We start from the raw sequence: 20,177 nt of genomic DNA, 5'->3' as shown, positions 1-20,177 counted from the left end.
TGCCTACAGGCGTTACTTGCGGTTCACGGTGGGCCACGATCTGCAGTCCTTGAAGCACTGAAGTGCTGAGGCCGCTTTGTCTCCTAAGAGACGGGAGCCATCTAAGGGCATGTCAATAAGCGTTGCTTGGACATCCCTCAAAAAGCCAGTTATTCTCAGCCAGGTGTGATGCCGTAAGACCACAGCGGAGTAAACTGTTCTGCCCCGAGAGTCAGTGGTATCCAGTCCACATCTGATCGGGAACCTAGTTGCACCTCCCTAACTAGCAACAGCTTGGGACAGTATGGTCGAAGGCCTCCTCCATGAACCATGGGCTGAATCCTAAATATTGGAGTAACGGCCCAAAAGGAACGTGGTGTTCACAGACCGCAGTGCTAGGCTGGTAGAAGAAAACATCTTCTTGCCTAAGGTGTCCAGCCTCTTGGATTCCCTATCCAGTTAGATGGAAGGAAATGCACCAGGATTGACAGGTCAAGTGGAGACTTGAACAACCAAGTTCACCAGGGCAAAAGTTGTGTGAGGAATTTAGGGTCCCTGGCCTGAGGCGCTGGTGGGCAATTGTCCTGTTCACAGGACAAAGTCCCAAGCAGGGCATCTATAAGGGCTTCATTAAATTGGAGAATCGGTTCAGAGTGAGTCACTGTCAGCTGAAGCACCTCTGTCAAGACGTTTGTCTTGACTGCCACTGAGGGTAGGCTAAGGTCCACTTTCTCTGCCGCTCTTCTCACCACCGTTGCAAATGACACTCCCTCCTCTGAAGCCACAGAAAAAGCATGCCAGTATTTGGAGAAGTGTCCCGCTCACTTGCCGGTGGCAAATCCTCACACCAGTCCATGTTGGATTCTAAGGGCTAGTATTCTTTGGGGTCCTGCGACCCCTCCAAATCCTCCCCAAATCCTAGCCCATAGGAATAGGGCTCAGGTTCTTTTCTGAACGGCATTGCTCCAGTTAGCGTCGGACGACGCCTCTATGGCTCTGTGTCGGAGTAGGGGATCAGAATGGGGATGATACCGCCAGAGGGTGCCGGCAGCGTCGGCATCAGGACAGGCCCTAGGGAAGGTACAGGAAGAAGATCGGCCCAGTCTGGATCCATCTGTGGATCCATGGGGCCAGACTGGCACAGGGAGTGGAACTGTCGGCGAGAAACCAGTCAGGGCCCCTCCCGAACCCAAAGATGCGCCAGTGGAAGCAGACCGCTCAAATACGAGGCACATGTCCCTCATAACACTACTGAAGTTGAGCGGGGCATCCGGCTTCTGAAAATTCAGGGAGGTACAGAGTTGGTCCAGTTACAGACTCAACCACAGAGCCTGGGCTCGGATGACGACGCTCCCTCACCTCGTCTGAAGACCGTGACAGACAAGGTGAAGTCGAAGACATCTTCGGCTTCTTGCTTTTTTTTTTTTATCTGTGGGACTTACCCGAGTGGACCCATGACAAGGATCTTGGACTCTGTGACCGATCCTGGGACCTTCCTCTCGACCAGGATCAAGACAATCGCGGAGTCAGACGTCGGGTGGTGAGGAGCTTGAGGGACTGCTCCTTCAAGGCATTTGGTGTGCATGGGGCAGCAGTCGACGCAGGTCTTTGCATCGCCGGCACCAGAAGCAAACAAGAGCCGTGTTAATCACAGACATGTATCAATTGTCATGCGCCGCAGGCCTTGAAATCGGACTGCCTAGTGAATAACTCTACCACACCAGGAGAAGAACTTTATAAAAACATTGACAAAACATTGAAAAAGAACAGTTAAAAAGTGACCGATGGGGTATTCTCTCCGGATGTGAGCTGACAGGTGTAGAAAGAAAATAACAGACGTTAGGGTGGCATCTATATAAGCACTGCACTTTCAGCGCAGACTACGCCACGGGGAGCCGTAAGCCACCTACCGGCGTGCAGGGGTACTGCTCACAAAAAAAAATTGATCCAGTCTGACGCCTGGGGATAATTCTAAGGAAAGGAATCTGCGGCTTAAAGTCTCTATCAGATAGCATCTGCTCATAGTGTTTAGTGACACAGATTTACATGTTTTGCATACTCCTGCTACAGAATATTGGGCCCGGGCATTACAACTTGTTTTTCTTTGAAGAAGCTTTGAGTCACAGGATGTTGTGTGACTCCAATTTTACTATTAATCCACTAATATGATGTGCTCAGTGCCTTGTAAGCAATGTGTAATAATTACAAACAAGTGCTACCCCTGCTGGCTTAAGTGGAGTGTGTAATTATAAGCAGTAGCTCTTTTGGACCTCTACTAGTACCAATCTGAGATGATTTCCTGCCAGCGAGAGTGCAAATCCCTTAATCTCCCCCAACAGATGTGGAGTGATAGTGGGGCAAGTCGATGCTTAGGAAGAGAAGCTCCTTTATAAGAACTGCCTATACCCCAGCTCTTGCTACCCCTGTAACCACCCTCAAGTATCCTCTGCCTGCCTGAACTTGGTGAAATGTGTGATGTTGGTACGGGTAGGGTTGCCCATGGCCGGTCCGTGTGGCCTTGCTCCCACCCCTGGATTGATGCATTTGAAAAGCACTGTTCCATATGGCAGATTGTAGGAAGCCCATGGTCTGTGCAATCTAGGTGTCCTTCTTGATTTTCTCTAACATCTTAACCACCTGAGGACCAAAGAGATGTTCCCCATTGAATGGGATATTAAGGAGGTATTTCTGGACCTCCCGTTTGAACTGCCACATATGAAGCCATGCATGGCGGTGGACCAGGATTCTCGTATACACACTGCGAGAAGCAGTATCCACAGTACCCAATGCACAACGAGTAGTTGTGCTGAAAATTATCTTTCGTTACGCGATTAGGTACTCCTTTTTCAGTATGTCTCTGGGAGGTGTTGTACTAGGGCCTCCATCGCCTCTCAGGAATATCTGATTTTGATGACGAAGGACCCCAGTCTTGATCTTTTTTCTTGGAGGCACTCAAGCATAATGTCTTGGGGCTGGGTGTTAGTTTGGGCTGCTGGGATGCAGGAAGGGTCAGTCTTTTCCTCATCGATCCTGAGCAGTCTTGTTCAACGAAGATGTTGGGTGTCTCAGAGGATGACTGTTGCAGCAGTCTCTAGTGAATCTAGTGATTTTCACTTCGCTATCTCAGGGTCTATCCATAGAAAGGCAAAGCAAAACTCACAGGATGACTTGATATGGTCAGGGGAAAAGCAGTGGGTGCAAACGCCATGCTGGTCTGCATATAGATATTGAGCATTGCACCATGAACAGTATTGGAAAATTGTGCATTCCATCACCCACTTCCTTATCACTTTCTCTAAGATGAGCTCCGGGGAGATCGAAGAGGCTTATCTGTGCATTGAGGCAAAGTGGTTGTGCTTGGTCGAAGAAAAGCAGTACCCCCATTGTGACAATCATGCACAATGATTGTTCTCCAGTCGCTCGCGTAGCAGATTAGAACTGTTAGGCCCAAAAAAGCAGCAAGGAATGCAATGTTCTTTCAGCCTCGGCCGAACAATTTCAAACGCAATGGCGGAAAAAAAACAATTTGGTGTGGAGTCAGTGGCCATGCTCATTGTGGACTAATGAAGAAGTCACATAGCATCCTGTGACTCCAAACATTTTCAAAGAAAAACAAGTTACAATGTCCGAGCCCAACACTAGAAGGGAGCAGTATGGAAAGCACATGTATCTACAGCCGCACATTATTTTTTTACATTTCTGTCATATTTTAAGACTACTTGTTTGGAAGCAAAGTGAGAAAAGCAAAGCACCTTCCCCTCACATATGCAGCATGTACTAGTGTGAGCTAGCAAAATGATCACTGGACAACTAAAAGCATCACCAATCATTAGCCTGTCCATCCATAAATCTACAACATAGCTGATGTTGAAGCTGAGTATGCAAATATTTCAGCTGTTGGGTTATTAAAGGACTACCTAAAAGGCAAAAACCGACTATCATCCTTCCTTCATCATATGCACCAACCTCTTCAGCCATGAGCAATTTCAATCCCACGAACAAAAGGTTCTTCTTAACATAGCCATGAATGACGATTAATACCAAAAATGGTAGTCTAAAGCAACAAGTATATTAAATACACCCTTAAATTAAATATCCACTTCCACCTTTCTAGTCCTGAATTATCTCAATCACCTTCCTCATTCAGAGGCTTGGACAACGTGTGCGCTCTCAGAGTAATGGTCAACCAATTTCCACTATCAAGCTGGTCACCTGAACCGGAAGATCTTTCAAGAGTATTCCTCTTCTTTGGAAGCTGTGCTTAAGATTTCCTTTTATGCACCATTTCAGGAGCTGTTGCATTGATCAGGGTCACAATAGCACTCCGTAGGAAAGTGGGTTTCTGTTGCAGTAACCCCCCCCCACTTTTTGCCAGACAACTGAGGCACTTTTACTTGGTGTGCCCTGGGTCCCTGCCAATCAGGTTCCCAGGGCCTGTTTTATTTCCCCAAAACAAACCCAATTGGCATCTCTGGCCACGGGTCAGCCCCTCGTAAATGGTACCACAGGTACCCAGGGCACTGTGACCAGGGAAGACCTCTAACGGCTGCAGCACTTATTGTGCCACCCTTAGAGGTCCTGTACCTTTACACACACAGACTGCCTTTGCAGGCTGCATGTTTTGGTGCAGAACAAAGTAAAGAGTTGACATTGCACACACCCCTGTGTGCCATGCCTATGACTCACTGCCCTGGCAAAGATCAGTCACCCCTCAAGCTGGGTGCCCTATGCCAGTGGTAAGGGTACAGGTGCATGAGCACTGTACCCCTATAGGGTCTAAGTCCATTCTTAGACATTGTAAGTGCAGTGCTGCCATTAAGAGTATGTGGTGCTGGGAGCTTGTCATTACGAACTCCACAGCTCCCTAATGGCTACACTGAAAACTGAGAAGCTTGGTATCAAACTTCTCAGCACATTAAACCCACACTGATGCCAGAGTGGGATTTAATGAAAAATGCACACAGGGGGCATCCCTGAAAACTTGCCCACCACTAGTGTACAGGCTGAGTGGCTGTTTGCAGCTGCCACCACCAGACATGTTTCTGGACCCCTGGGTCGAGAGCCTGCTGTTCTTTGGGGCCTGAAACAATGCACGTCCTGGGATGAGGTGCCAAGTCACCTATCCCAGGATAGGCATGGTTCACGAAGGGGAAGCTTCAAAGGCGCCGCCTTTGTGAGCCTCCCCAGACCATTTGCTGCTTTCAGCAACTGGTCCCCACTGGTTCTACCCACTTTGGGCAGGAGAGCTGGCGGGAAAAACAAGTGAGGGAAAGAGGAGTGCCCACCCCTGCCAACTCCACCCCTCAGGTGATGGGAGGCGAGGAAAAGCACAACTCGGAGTCCCGGCCATATTGAGGATGGGGGGGGGGGGAGAACATCACCAACCAGGGAAAGGCTTGTGTACCCATCCCAGAGAAGGGACCCATTGGTCCCTGCCGTTTACCTACCTGTAACGCTCCTAAATCTAGTATTTAGGGGTCACCCTGAACCTTGCTTCCTCAGAACCTGAAATGACAAGAAGAAAGGAAGAAGAAGTATCGAACAGCCATACAGCCAGCTAACAAGAGAACGTCGCCCACTGACTTGGCCCCAGCCCTACAGGCCTGTCTCCCCTCGAACCTGCTCCTGCGAAATCCCGGTGTGTCCTGCCGTCAGCAACCTCAGAAAACCTGGAGGACCTTCCTGCCTTCACTTCCAAAGACTGCTTCTCCTGTGAACACCGGATTTGTTCAAACAGCAACCTCTGGCAGCAGCCAGGAACTGCGAATCCAGCACACTCTACACCCGCTGAACCCAGCCCGAGCTTGAGCAGAAAAACACCACGAGGAGGTCACCCTGGAGATCCTGACGAGAGATCCAGCAACCCCTGACCTGCCTCAAGCCTCCAGCCGACACCTGCAGCCTAAATCCAGAAGGTCCCCCTAACTGCGACCAGGAGCTGGTAAGAAGATCCGACCCCAAAAGGCACCCCTGCACCCGACGCTCCACGGCCTTGTGTGCCCAAACCGACGGTGCCTAACCAACCCTTAACTTCCCAACTTACCTCTCCAAGTAATGGTCGCACACAGAAGTCCTTTGTCTCCCTGCCTGCAGTGCTTTTGCAAACCGGAGGTTCTCCATTGAAAACAACAGGCTACCCGACGTCGAAACAGCCCTCGGCACTCGGCCGCCCCGAGCTGCTGAGGGTGCACCTTTTGTGCTACTTTGTTTCCTCATTTGCCCGGACCTTAACCCTAGGAGCTTTGCTCCCACAACCCAGTGGCCTGCTTGCCAACAGCCACCAACCGGAGGCCCCCATCCCCCATTGGATAACATTGGGCCTCAACACTCTGCACCCATCCACCCTAATGCAGCTGAGGGTGTAACAAGAGTGCATCACTGCCCCTGGGAGACCCCTGAGTCTAACCCCAGAACCTTAACTCCCACAGTCGATTACTTACCTGTGAACAGATAACCTGTTTTTCCTCCATAGGATAACATTGACAATTTTCTTCCAAAAAGTTTCAAAGTGTGGAGTTTTGAAATCTAAAAATATTCTTTAAAAATCGCAGGAAATGTCCCAGTGTTCCAATGTCCCAGTGCTGAATCCAGGTATCCAGCACTGAGTAAGAAAAGTAACGTACAAAGTAACTTACCTGTAATTTACTGAAAAAGCCTATTCATTCCAATGCACTGTATTTGCTAAGTGTTGCAAAATGCTGCATCCCCTGTAAATCAAACAAAGTACAAATTCTATTGCATTTTCAAACTGTTCTATATTCAGCAACTTATTACTGAAAAGTAGTGTATGCTTACCTGTGCCAGGCTTGCTTGGTTCTAAAAATAAACAACAGTGTATTTTTTATACAAAAACAATTGGCCTAGGGTTCCGTTCTTGAGTGTGTGAATTCATTTGCTGACTGAGTGTGTCCATCAAATGCTTAACACTGTTCTCTGATACTGCCCGACCACAAATTGAGAGTAAGGTTCTATCTAACTTTAACCTCTGCCTACCTCTGGGGTCACCTGGACTGTATACACACTATACCTCATTTTGGTGTAGTATATATAGAGCCAGTTTCCTACACACTCTGAACAGACTCTATGGCACAAAAAGACCTACCTAGGTTGCCCTAATGGGAACAAGTGGTTTACCTCCTTGTGGCAAATTATTAACTGAGCCATCAATAATAAGTCTACTGATACTGTAGCGCTCTCCAATGCTGAAGATTCTGCATCCCTGGAGCCACTCTTCCAGGCAGAGGAAGACATCTAATGCGTTGTTTGTAAAATCAATGCCTAAATATCTGCCTTTAAGATATTAGACTGTGATGCCCAAAACAGTGCCAGCAAAAGTACATCAGGTAGCAAGCTGCCTTCCCTAGCCCATATCAAGTTTATGCTCCGAGAGATGTCTCAGATCTGTTTCACAATGTTTCCAAAACGAATTTGGTCTTTTGTCTGGATCTGGAAAGATAGGTCTCTTTTTACAACTAGAATGCCTAAGGCTTGAAATCTGAAATCCAGATCTTGATCTAGAATGCTTTTAAGGCTCTGCTCAGCACAAAGATACCCTGTAAGAGCCTTTGAGGTCTTACACTGCTATTCCAGTTGTCATGATAAATTCCTAACATTTCATGCACTGATATTGAGAGTTTGTCAGAACTCCTTTCAGAGGGCCTGCAGGGGCTATTGGGCCCAATCGTGGTGACTGAGGCCTTTAACTCCTTATGACCTGGGGCCTGTTCTAGTATGGATCCCGCTCAACTGGGCCAAGTAGCCCTTATGCACTTGACTCTCAGTAGTAGCTATGTGAAAGCAATCAAGGCCATCTCTGGGGGGGGAAGTAGATACAGGTCAGTGAATACAACTCATAACTCAAAGCGCAAACAGTATGAAGCAATGAATCAATGTCCAACCAAATACTTGCTTTTATACACCTCTTTGTGTAATGTATTCAGGGTTATTCCCTATTCACTGGTGGCCACATCAGGGAGTGAAAACTATTAGGCCATAGTCAAAAGTTCTCCCTTCTGACCCTTTAGTATCTTCATTAAAAGGTTCTATGTTGCCACAGCACCGTTAGCAGTAATTTTCCTCAGGGCCCAACTGGCCCAGTTCACTTCTTACCCGCTCTCGCAGCACAGAAGAGTTCAGCGATGCAGTGGGTGCATTCAAACACGCACCTGAGAGTCCTGCTCAGTTCAGAGAAATTTGCTGGCTCACGCCCCATGTGGCAACACCCGGCAGCGCAGGCTCTCCCTCCTGAGCACTGCAGCATGAGGTTTCACAGTGTTCGGAGCAGATCCCTGCTTGCGAGTTGATTTTGCTCAATTAGGGGTGGAGTGAAGGGTCTTCAATGGTGAGTTGGGGACAGTTCCCTTGCAGTGCGTGTCCAACCAGCGAATTGTAACCTCAGTCTCTCTTTCGGGTGGCAGTCAGAATCATGTGGCACGTTGGTACTGGCAGCCCCTGCTAGCAGCACATACGCCCCGGCAATGACAGTCACAAGTCTTGTCCCTCCTTGAGACAGTAACTTTACCTGTGGCCCCCTTGGGCAAACAGGGTCACCGCAGCATGGCGGTAGGGGGTAGCAAGACAGGCACAGCGTTAAACACTCAGCTCAGTCTAAGGAGGCCCTTTTCTGGCATAAAGGAGTTGCCAAAACAATCCTGCACACAGGCGACAGCCGGATCGGTGCACAGTCAAATCCTCACACCCCGCACAGGGAGTCCTTATGGTAGAGACACCCACTGGACTTTGGTCCCTCCAACGCTCTCCTCTGTCTCACAGGGCACACTGGTCTTGGCAAGCAGGCAGGCGCTGGTTCTTCAGGATAGGTGATCTTGCTTTCTTTGGGTGATGCCCCCTCACTCAGAAGGAAGACTAACAGGCCTTGCCCCCAGACCTGGTCACTGGAGTAAGTGCTGCAGAGCTTCCCCTTCTCACACAGCCCTTATGACTGATTGGCAGATGACAATTTTTTGGGGACTCAGCCTGCCCTTCTTATAGTGCTTTTCCAAACACCAAATGTGATTCGGGGTCTGGGTCTTTGAAGTTTATGTTGGGGTCTGCTTCTCCTGAAGTGGGCACTTCTACTTTTCACCTTTCATCATGATAGATGTCTATCACAGCAGGCACGATTCTGAAGCTGACTGTCCATAAAACAATTCATGGGAGTGCTAGAGTTCACACCTAGATGTCAGCGACAGTGTTACGTGCATCAAAAGGTTAATCCCAGACATCCAGTCCTACTATTTATGATTTTCTGATCAGCCCCATCTTTCTTCTGGAGATGTGTCCAGGCCACTTCTATTTGTAATCTATCACTGACTCAAAGAGCAGTCTTTTGCTTTGAAATGAAAAGGGAGTGTCTTCCTTTTCCCTCCAGTGTGTCCACACCCAGCTCACAGGAATGCAGCAATACACATATCTGTCTGGGAGTATTCCTCTGTTCCTCATGTCTTCACAAAGCATGTCTGGCCTTCCCAAAATGGAACCCAGGGTCCTCCATGTAATGTACATTTGCAGGCACACTTACTCAGGGTACATTCACAGCACATGATCAGTCCAGTACTGTTCCTCCATGCATTGTACTCTTAAGCATGCTCATGTTTTCAATACACACACACACACAGATTGAGCACATAGTTCAGCACTGAAGCTTTTCTATATTTATCCAGGATGTGCTCTTTACAAACACATACACTGCCAGCACACACACTCACTATGTGTGCTCTGTACAATATTTCACCCTTCATGTAGTGTACTCCACGCAAGCAGACATACGCTCTGCACAAACTTTATCCACATGTGCATTGCACAGCACTACATCTCTCATGTAATGTATTCCTCCCAGGCATAGATGCACCCAGTACATATACCATCGACACACGCACTACACAGTTCTGCTCTATCCCTGAACTGTACCCTTACCAGGTACACATACCCCCAGTGTAGGATCACTACTCCTGTGTTATGCAGTATCACTCTTCTACCTGATGTAGGCCAAAGGTTAGGTAAGCAAACAGAGTGGAACTTTTATAAAGGTAACTAGGCCTGTGGGCCTCACTCAAGTGACTAAGGAAAGGCCCCGTCTACTGATAACTATAAGGTAAGCTGACACCACCACACTTGTGCTGATTAACTCCTGGTGAAGGCGGTAGTCTTCCACCGCTATGAAAGTAGTTCTTTAAGTGCCCCTCTTGGTCAGCAAGACTGCAGTCCGTGAGACAGGCCATAGCGCACATGCCTGATCTGTGTACACCTATGACAAAAAGTCAGCATTAGGGATCCAGACAACAGTACTGTTGTGCACTCAGGGCAGAGGAACACATTTTTACGATGCAGAGGACATTTCCATCCCAACAGAGTCAATACTTTTTGCTTTTGCTGCAGCTTCAATAAGTCAAAGGCCTTTCATAAAGAAATAAAAATGTAAAGTTGCATGACCACTGAAACATTGTTCTGGGACTGACGGCTTTCGTGCAGAAAAGGGAACTGATGAAATCTGAGAGACCAAACTGATCATGTGTAGTCCCAAGGAAATGTAACATGCCATTCCCGTTATTCAAATGTCAGCAGACCTAAAGTAGTAAAAACTCAGAATATATTTATTTTGTAAAGCACATTTTTTACTACGGGTTCAGTAGTAAACTTATTTTACATGAACAGAAATAAAGTAACACAAGTTATAATTATGTTGTACTCACTTCTTCTAATGTTTTGCAGGCAGCACGGGTTTCAAGGATTGTTCGAATGTGCTCTTTAATTTTGTGCAATGCTAGATCAAGTTGTTGAGGTAGAGGTAAGCTGGAGTCTGGTAATGAGCCTGTAGCTTCTTCAAACTGTAAGGTGAAACATACATGAATTCCAAAGTAACACCTCTTAAAAGGAAGTGTAACATATTGCATTACAGGATTCATTCTATTTTTAATTACCTTTCGAGCAGTGCTGAGAACTTCATTTTGCTGATGTTCATACATGTCTAGCTGGCGTTCCATTTCTACTTCTCGCTGGTCCCATGCCATCTGTCGCTCTTCATGAAACTGAAAAAGAAGGCATCAGTAGCATTTCACTTTTCCTATGGGCCTGAAATAATCTACAGTACTATCCCCCCTACTATATGTATGGAGCGATCTAACAGCGATGAAGGCTTATAGGTGTTACATTAAAAAGGTCGAGTGAGGGACAGAGAGGAAGTTAATAGCAATGACAGAGGCTGTCTTCTATTTTCCTGAGAAAGCTTGGGAGCATGTGGTCTGCTCTGCAAATTGAAGGAGACCTTTGAAAGTTTCTGACATCAGGAAGCATGCGTCTGTCACCAAGTTCTGATCGCTCCTTCACATCTGCACAAAGTTCAAAAAATGTTAAGCTGAAAAAGCCAACCCTACCATGGTGCTTCGTAGAGTTTTTTGCCTGGATTTGGAAACCTACAGCACTCACTCTTCTTGATCTTCCACCTCAAAAACAAACTAATTTGATATATTTCTGTCTTATCATAGGTCATACTGTAACCTCCCATGCTGATTACAGAGGTCAGGTGTAATTATACCACTTCATTTTTTCAAGAAGAAAAATCTTGTATGCCTTTTACATTAGATTCTGGAACTCCTCAAACACATCAACACTCACAACCCCTTTTTATCAGTATCAAGCACCCTACACGTTTCAGCAATACTGTGCATGATTATACACAGAATAACTAATGTATACAGTATATGAATCCATCTAGTAATAATTGATCCTTCATGCCAATCCCTATAATCGGATATTCTCTCCCAGTTGCCTGTGACAACTGCCCAACACATTTTTTCTCATCTGGCCGAAACTTTAGTCTTTTAATAGCTAAAGAGTTAAGAAACCTTTTTGAGGATGTACAGCTAAAGCCACACTGAGAAGAAACAAAAATGCATTGATTCGAATCATTTACAGACAAAAAACAACAAAGCGTTGGCAGACTTATATGATGGGAAACAGTGAAATAAAAGGAAATAAGGCACACTGCGAAAAATGAGAATTGGTAAATGTATTAGGTTTTGCCTATGTGATTAATAATAAGCTACTTTTTGATGTAAGCTTTAGTTTGCTGAGTAGTTGTACAATATAAGTAACAGAAAGTCTGTTAAAGTGTCATGGCTTGTCTATGTATAAAAAGGCAACATATTGTGCTGTTACTAGTGGTATAGTGTGGGTTAGTAATAGCACAGTTTTGAGAAATGAAAGAGGGGAATAATAGAATGATGTAATAGCAATATTACGTGGTTAAAGGAGTTCTGACTACTTTTGGGCGTGGTGCCACTGCACCTGCTGCACCATTCAAATCAAGCACCTTTGAACTGCAAGATAATTGCAATTGTGTCTGCCTGTATAGTAGAAGATGTAGCAATATTAGATGCTTATTGGAGCTCTGACAACCTTTGGGTCCGGTGTCACTGCACCTGCTGCACCATTCAAACCATGACCCTGTTGTCTTGAAGATAACTGCACTAGTGACTGCCTGTTTAGTAGTAAAATATTTCAATATGAGGTGTTTAGTGGTGTGCCTAGAGCTTTTAGTCCTGATGCTACAGCACCTGCTGTGTCATTTAAATCATGACCCTGATTAATCTGATGCCTGCTAGATAAATGCACTTGAGACTGTCTCACCTATTAGTGGCTTTTAGCAATAATCTGGGTTTATTGGGGTCCCAAGAGCTTTGCACCCAAAGCTACTGCACCTGCTGCACCATTTAAATCAAGTCTGTTTTAACTACAAGGTAACTACAATTTTGACTGCCTGTTTAGTAGTCAAATATAGCAATATTATGTGTTTAGAGGAGTTCTGACAACGTTAGGGCCCAGTGCTACTGTATCCTCTGCACCATTAAAATCATGACCCTGTTGTCAGCAAGGTAACTGTACTTGTGACTGCCTGTTTAGTTTTAAATTTTAGCAACAATCTGGGTTTAGTGGGGTGACTAGAGCTTTTGGTCCCTGTGCCACTCTACATACTACACCATTCAAATCAAGTCCCGTTTGACTGCAATTGTGAATGCCCGTTTAGTAGTCCCATATAGCAAAACTATGTATAGAGGAGTTCTGACAACTTTTGGCCCGGTGCTACTGCACCTGCTGGACTACTGAAATCGTGACCCTGTTGTCTACAAGGTTTGTGCACTTGTAACTCCCTGGTTAGTAGAAAAATATAGCACAGCTCTTGTATATTAACTTAATTTTTAACACACAATGTTTATTACAACATTTAAGAAATTCATCATAATGACCGAATAGATTAAGTTTAAAAAAAATCAATACGATAATGCCTACAAAGTGCAATGAAAGGTACTGAGGCATGATTAGGAAATGCCACAAACCTTCTAAGGTTAAAACATATGCTTTACACAACTAAGTAATAAAAAAGAAAGCATTCCAGCATACTATTAGAAGCTGTCAGCCTTTTTCGTGGCAAGACATTTTATCTTTACAGTGAATGGGCCTTCAACAGTGTGAACAGTTTTAGTAGAAGTACCGTAAATGCGTGCAGCCAGGGGAAGTGAAGATAAAAAGGTTCTACACAAAAGCGAATAAACACAGTAATTTGGTGTTGAGAAATGATAAGAGCCTCCTTTTAAGATATGTTAAATACAGGACATTTCACAAGCACCTAAATAGAATCAAAAATAAATATTTCAAGCAAGTTAAATATGCTGTGGTGCATGCACCCAGTCCCTGAAAATGGAACTTCAAAAGAAACAATAAAAATCACAGTGATTCTTTGCCCAAAAAAAATAATTTGTGACAAACAATTACCAAATTTATCAGTCAAATATTTGCTGCTAAAACAAATTACCTAAAACAAAAAAAGAGATGTGTAAATCTAAATCTTATGCGAAAAACTCCAGGAACCTTCTGTGTGGGTCATACACAGTTTTCAGATTTTCAACTTCCAAACCGATTCCAATTTTGATAAAAAATAAAACCAATGCGCACTATTAGTTCATATAGGTATAGGGAATGGCTGTATACTGTACCTTGCTTTGCTGAACAGTTTCTTCTTCGAGGCCACTGATAAGGCGCTCATGTTCAGAAATTATGTTATTTAAATACTTAATCTCTTCCTTTTTCTTGACTAACTCTCGATTCAGTTTTAGTTCATGTAAACGAAGTTCTTCCATTTTCTTCTGCCACTCAATGACCTGTTAAAAGGCAAAAACAATGATAAACTTATTATAAAAAAGACACACATGCCCCCATTATGGGTGAACAGGTATCACCCAGTTAAGTCCTCTGGGAGTTAGGGATAGCTGGGGCACAGCATACTATGGGGCAGAGTTAACAGGCATTACCATTGGACCAATGAGGGTTAACCATGAAAAGTGAGAAATCACCAGAGGTAATCAGCAAGTCCAAGTCCGACTCCTCATTTTCTACTGACGTTTACTAAGGAGATTTTGGCTGCTGAAAAGTGCATGCGCAACGCAAAGCAAAGTTTAAAAGTATACACCCATATGTACTCTGGCAAAACACCAAGGTTCACATAATGCTTCACATAACTTTACTTCTCCAAAAAGAGCAGCAAAAACACACCACTTTTATTCTATCGAAAATACCTTGAACAGCATCTCTACTGTAGAATGTAGTTCAATGTAACTAAACAGTAAATCACACAGAGCAATGCTTATACTGTGACTCTCCCTGGCTGGTTATTGTCTTGTCTGTTCACCGAGTTGCCGTCACTGTAACCTTGATTTAATGTTATCAATAGTGACCTCCTAAACTACACAGAAATCTCATTCCAGGAGTAAAACAGTGTGTGTGTTATAAGACGTGTGTGGACATATAGACTTGTTGTGCTGCACACAGCAGAAAATAAAGGAGCATGTTCATATTTATTGCAATAAAGGCATGCCCGTTTAGGTCTCTTCCAAGACATGTAGTATACACTTTAGTGTGGAAGCTTCGTGGAAGCTCTGCCACACTCTCCGCCCATCTATTTCATTGGCTTAGGTCAGTAAATGCTGCCATCCCATTAGTTTAAGGCTTGTTAGTCCCGCCTCATGACAATTATGTCGTCATTTGTATCCTTCCAAAGCTACTGGCCTTTTTACTCGCCGCACTTTCTTCTGGTGCATGGCCTAATTACAAGGGCAGGCACACAATGACGTGCTCTCTTCCTGGCCAGCTTTACTGAAGGCAGCACGCAAGCTCATTAATAACATTGCCACTCCTGCATAATGCGATAACAAGAGAGGGCCCGCCGTCACGTCGCAGTTTAAAGTGCACGCCGCGCAAAGCACCATAGGTGCATTTCCAGGTATCAGGAGTTGTAAACAAGTTGTACAATACGGGGGAGTCTCGGCTCCAATATCGAGCGGCAGGGGTTGCTTTTTGTTAACATTGCTGTATATGTAAGACTGCCTCGCAGCACTTGTCAAGGAGCGGTGCCGGGTCCCTTTGGAAAGCAACAAGCCGCCGCCGGCTACAGGTCTAACCCCAGAGCGCCACGATGCGTGTTACTGCAGCCACCGCCAGCCACCACACCAGCATGATCGTGCACTGCTGGAAAAGGGGCACTCCTGGGTGCAAAGTGAGGTGGCGTACCCGGGGGTTCTGCAAAGGGCCAGCGGAGTCGATTCAGGAGAGACCCTCTTCCAGGCGCGGAGAAAGGTGAACCGCGGATTCAATGGTGTCTGCGTAACCTCCCCCCCCCTCTGCCCAGGGCTGGATGTCCTGAGGACCCATCCGGATGATCACCATCGAAGCAGTGTCACACTTCCACTCCACAGGTAAGAAAACTGCTGGTGGTGGTGGTGTTTGTAGGAAAGGAGAGGGTGGGGGAGGGGGATCAAGGGGTGTCGGCTTTGCCATTATTTCAATTTAGGACTTTAAATCCAGTTGGCACTCTGAATTGTATATGGCTTCAGTTGTAAGCCATTAATTTAAATATTCACTGTTGTGACGTCATCTACTTGAAGCAGTTGCTTTCCCTTTTTCTGCCTCCTCTCCCGGATCGCCAGGTACCTGAGCGCGATGGTAAAATGGTGGTGTCAAACAAATTCCCCTGCCTCAACAGCAATGCTGTGCATACGCCAGCCTTCTAATTCCGTCAGCACAGCACTCAGCATGCCTGTGCAGAGAGGAGAAATTAACTTTCAGTGACAAGCGTCTCTCTCAGGCTATGATGAATACTCTTCACTCTCAGGTTATAACTGAGGAACGTAGCTTAGGGCTTGGAGCACGAAGGAGAATGTAGAGGGTGCTTGTGGCAGGAGACCGGGTATTCATTTTTTATTTTTTTGAGAGTCCATTCTCTGTTTCTTTTGTTTTAGATTCATTTCATGCCGCAGATCACTTCCTGGTTACTCCTGCTCTTAGAACCCTCTCTAAAGCCTCACGTGATATGGGAGAGATTAGACCCAATGACACTTAATGTATGAGTTACTTACCTACGGTAACGATGTATCTGGTAGAGACCATTCTAGCCGCAGATTCCTTCACGTAGAATTATCCCCAGGCGTGAGACTGGATCCGGAAACTTTTTTGCCACAGCATCCCTGCGCGTCGAAGGCGGGGCGACATCACGTGACTCCGCCCAGGAGTTGTCCGCATACGTGACGTCAGCGAGGTCACATAAGCCCCACCCCGGCGCACCTACGTCAGTTTTCTTTGGACAACTTTTGTTGGAGCATGAGAACAGTGTGCGAAAGAGTATACAAAAAAGAAACCCCATAGAAACAGTGCAACAATGCAGTGTCCAAGGGCAGAGAGAGAGAGGAAGAACAGACCAGAGCCCTGAGCAGCCACCCTGCCAATATATAGACAGCAACCTCCCACCTCTCCCCCGGAGACAGAGAACCTGCGTAAAAGTCATGACACATGTAGCAGGCCTACAACCACACCTCAAAACAAGGAAGGGGAGACAATCCCAACAGGCAGGAACAACTAACCTCCAGCCACCCCAGCCTAGAGGGCATCCACCCCCGAAGAAACAAGTGTAAGGCACGACCAGAGAGCCCCAACTCAGAAGAGATAGAGGGGCCAGACGCCTAGCAGCAAGAGGAAGGGAGAGATGGGAGGCAACCTCCCCGACCTGGAGTAGCCAGAGCAGCGGGGCATAGGAGCACAAGAACCCCACCTTCCCAGAACCAAAAAGGAGAGAAGAACAGCAACCAGACAGAGCCACCGTCAAGAGCAAAAGAAGGTACTCACTGAGGACATGGCCCCCCCACCGGGAGGCGAGTACCAAGGATCAGCCCGGGGGTCCTCGCAGAACGGGGAGAAAGGGCGGGCCGTGAAGGAATTCATGGCTAGAATCGTCTCTACCAGATACATTGTTACCGAAGGTAAGTAACTCGTACATCTGATAGAGACTACTAGCCGCAGATTCCTTCACGTAGAATAGATACCCTAGCAATCCCCACGGGGAAGGAGGGTCAGCGAAAGGACCTCACCAGTCTGGACAGGACAGAAGGCCCACAGGGGACCAGACCTGTAGACCAGGGAGGCAACCTTGTCCCTACTAGGAAAACGCCAGCAGCCCCAGAAGTGATGTAGGAGGAAGAAGAAAGAGTGGAGGCCCATACACTCACAACAGAGGAACCAAGGGCAAGGCCGGAGAGGCCAAAGCACCCCACTCCACCCCCAGGGCAACCGCGCTTCCACCCAATGCCAGGACAGGCAGAGGAACAAGAAGAAGCCCAGAGGGCCCAAGTAAACCAAGGAAGAGGCGAGCTCACCCAGAGGGAAGGCAACAGGCCAGCCAGAACAGTAGCTATAACCAGAAGCCTCCAGAAGCATGAAGGACACTGAAGCATCCCAGCTCTCAGCACAAGAGCAGGAAGGAGAGGAAATGGCCAGACGTACTACTAGAAGGCCTGCACACACAACCTCAAGAAGCAATAGCAACATACAGAAACGCCATGGAGAACAGGCACCCGAAGGCAACCAGCACTCCCCAGCAGAGCAGAGCTATATAACAGCTACCACTACCCCACATAGGGTACGTTAAGTCACAAAACACGGGAACTCTCTTTAGAAGAACTTCAGTAGCAGAGGAGAAAGCAAAAGCGTCATGGGGAAAAAAAACAACCCCGCGGTAGGCTTGACATCAGCCCAAAGAAAACAGAAGGCCTAATCTCAGGGCCACGTCTGTGTAACTACTCCAGCAAAAACACACACACACAAAGGCAAAATGGGCCGTCCAGCAGCCAACAATGCCAAAGTACCATCAAGGAGGACTCAATGGCCAGGAAATACCATCTATAGCAAGGGCATCCAAAAGGCCTAAACCCAGCTCAACTCAGCAGTCACTGAGGAGGAGGAGGAGGAGAATAAGGCGGAGGAGGACGGAGCCCCACCAAGAACGTCTGGATGGCAGAATCAGCCGGGGCATGGAACAACAGGCTGCCACCAAACGGAAGATCAATGAGCCATTCCCGAATATTCTCAGGGAACATGCCATCCCGAAGCCAAGCATGGCGACGGAGGGCGACTGAGGAAGCCATGGCCCGGCCCGGCCCGGCCCGGCCCAGCACCTCCGAGATGTCCAGAGGGTAGCGGGGAATAAACACCGCTAGCTCCTGGTCATCAAAAGCATGATGCCGTAAGTCCACCTGAACAGTCTCCTGGGAAGCCGTGGATCCCAGAGACTCAGCCGAGTCCCACAAACCTGAGGAGGCCCTCGCCAATACACACAAGGTGTTAAGGGCCCGCAGGGCAGCACTGGTCGAGGCGAACATATTGCGCCCCCAAGAGTCCAGCCAGCGGGCCTCCCGGGATGGCGGAGTCAACAGTGGCGGCAGGGAGGGGAAGGCGGTCCGCAAAAGTGGACTGGCAGCAGAGGGGAGGAGGGAGAGGCACGCCGGGTCACGTGGTGCCGAAAGGTGTTGGTGCAGAAGGTGCCCCATGCTCAGAATGCCCACAGCCGTGGACAACGCGTGAGTGAAGGCCGCACCCAACTCCGTAGTGCCCCTGCGGAGAAGAAAGCAGTTCCTCTGTGGGTGACGGCTGCATACTACGGCGGCCGCCGTGACAGGAGCCCCGGCGACCTCCCGCGACACCACAGGGACTCCCGCTGGAGTTTGCAGCAAGGCAGAGGTGCCGTGGCCTGAAGGAGGGACCCCAGAGGGGCCGCACCCCAACAGCACCACATCCTCCAAGCCTGGATGCGAACCAGTCGGTGCCGGGGCCGGAGCCGCCAGTGGCGATGCGGAGGGCCCCGCACGAGGCAAGAGATCTGTCGACGCGCCAGGAGGGGAAGGAGGAGGAGACGCCAACAAGGCCGTATCACCCCCAGAGAGTCCACACCCCCGGAAGGCTGAACACCGGCCCCCGGGGACAAACTGCGACACTTACCCACCGGGGAGCGATGCTCTCGCGACACCGGAGAAGGACGAGGACGACGCCCAAGGCCGTATCTGAAGCCGTCTGCCGAACCTGATTGAGGGGAGGAGGTCGACCGAGAGAGACGCGCCGATAGAAGTTTCATTTGGCGTTCCCGCCGCGACTTCGGCTTCAACTGTTGGCACGCCTCACAATCAGTGGTGCCGTGATCCTCTGCCAAACACCACATACAAATAAGATAAGTGTCCGTCGCCAACATAAGACTCCCACACGATGTGCAAGTTTTGAAGCCCGAAGGCATTCGCACACTGTTCCACCAAGACAGAAGACAATTGGTAAAGAAAAAAGAAAAAAGGGCCCCAAACAGGCCAGCAGCAAGACTGGATCCGCGCTGCACGCGGAAAAGGAAAAAACGGACGTAGGTGCGCTGCGGTGGGGTTTATGTGACCTCGCTGACGTCACGTACGCGGACGACGCCTGGGAGAAGTCACGTGATGTCAACCCGCCTCCGGCATGCAAGGATTCTGTGGCAAAAAAGTTTCCAGATCCAGTCTCTCGCCTGGGGATAATTCTACATGACGGAAACTGCGGCTATAGTAGTCTCTATCAGATATTGCCGGCATTACTGCTGCAGCAAGTGATCTTTAATACATCACAAAGTCTACATTTCAAGGTAATTCTCTTAAACTTTTATTTTTAAAAGTACACAGTCATTGATTTGTTTTATGCGTTATATAATAGTCATACGTAAGAAAAGTTAAGTTTCTGTGCATACTTCAAATAGACACGTTTTCTGCCCTCGTGTTTATAACTTAAACATATTTATTATTAGGATTTGCGGTTACACCTGCCAAACACTTTACAGGTCATCGGGACCATATTAGATGTTGTCAGTG

General features: G+C 47.4%; 1 protein-coding gene across 2 annotated transcripts in view; it reads right to left on the bottom strand.

Annotated features, from left to right (window-relative positions):
* The window catches only part of CEP290 (centrosomal protein 290), a 1,500,249-nt gene that overhangs the window by 634,169 nt on the left and 845,903 nt on the right, over positions 1-20,177 (bottom strand). For both annotated transcript variants that reach the window (XM_078678872.1, XM_078678869.1), the window contains exons 31-33: positions 13,971-14,135; positions 10,899-11,006; positions 10,671-10,805 (exon numbers count right to left, since the gene is read on the bottom strand). In XM_078678872.1, the coding sequence (XP_078534998.1) occupies positions 10,671-10,805; positions 10,899-11,006; positions 13,971-14,135 (408 nt within the window). The remainder of the gene's footprint in view (positions 1-10,670; positions 10,806-10,898; positions 11,007-13,970; positions 14,136-20,177) is intronic.

Source organism: Lissotriton helveticus, chromosome 1_1 (genome assembly GCF_964261635.1).
Source record: "Lissotriton helveticus chromosome 1_1, aLisHel1.1, whole genome shotgun sequence".
NCBI classification, from domain to species: Eukaryota; Metazoa; Chordata; class Amphibia; order Caudata; family Salamandridae; genus Lissotriton; species Lissotriton helveticus.
The sequence above is the reverse complement of the archived record's forward strand: the minus strand, read 5'-3'. Positions and strand labels throughout refer to the sequence as shown.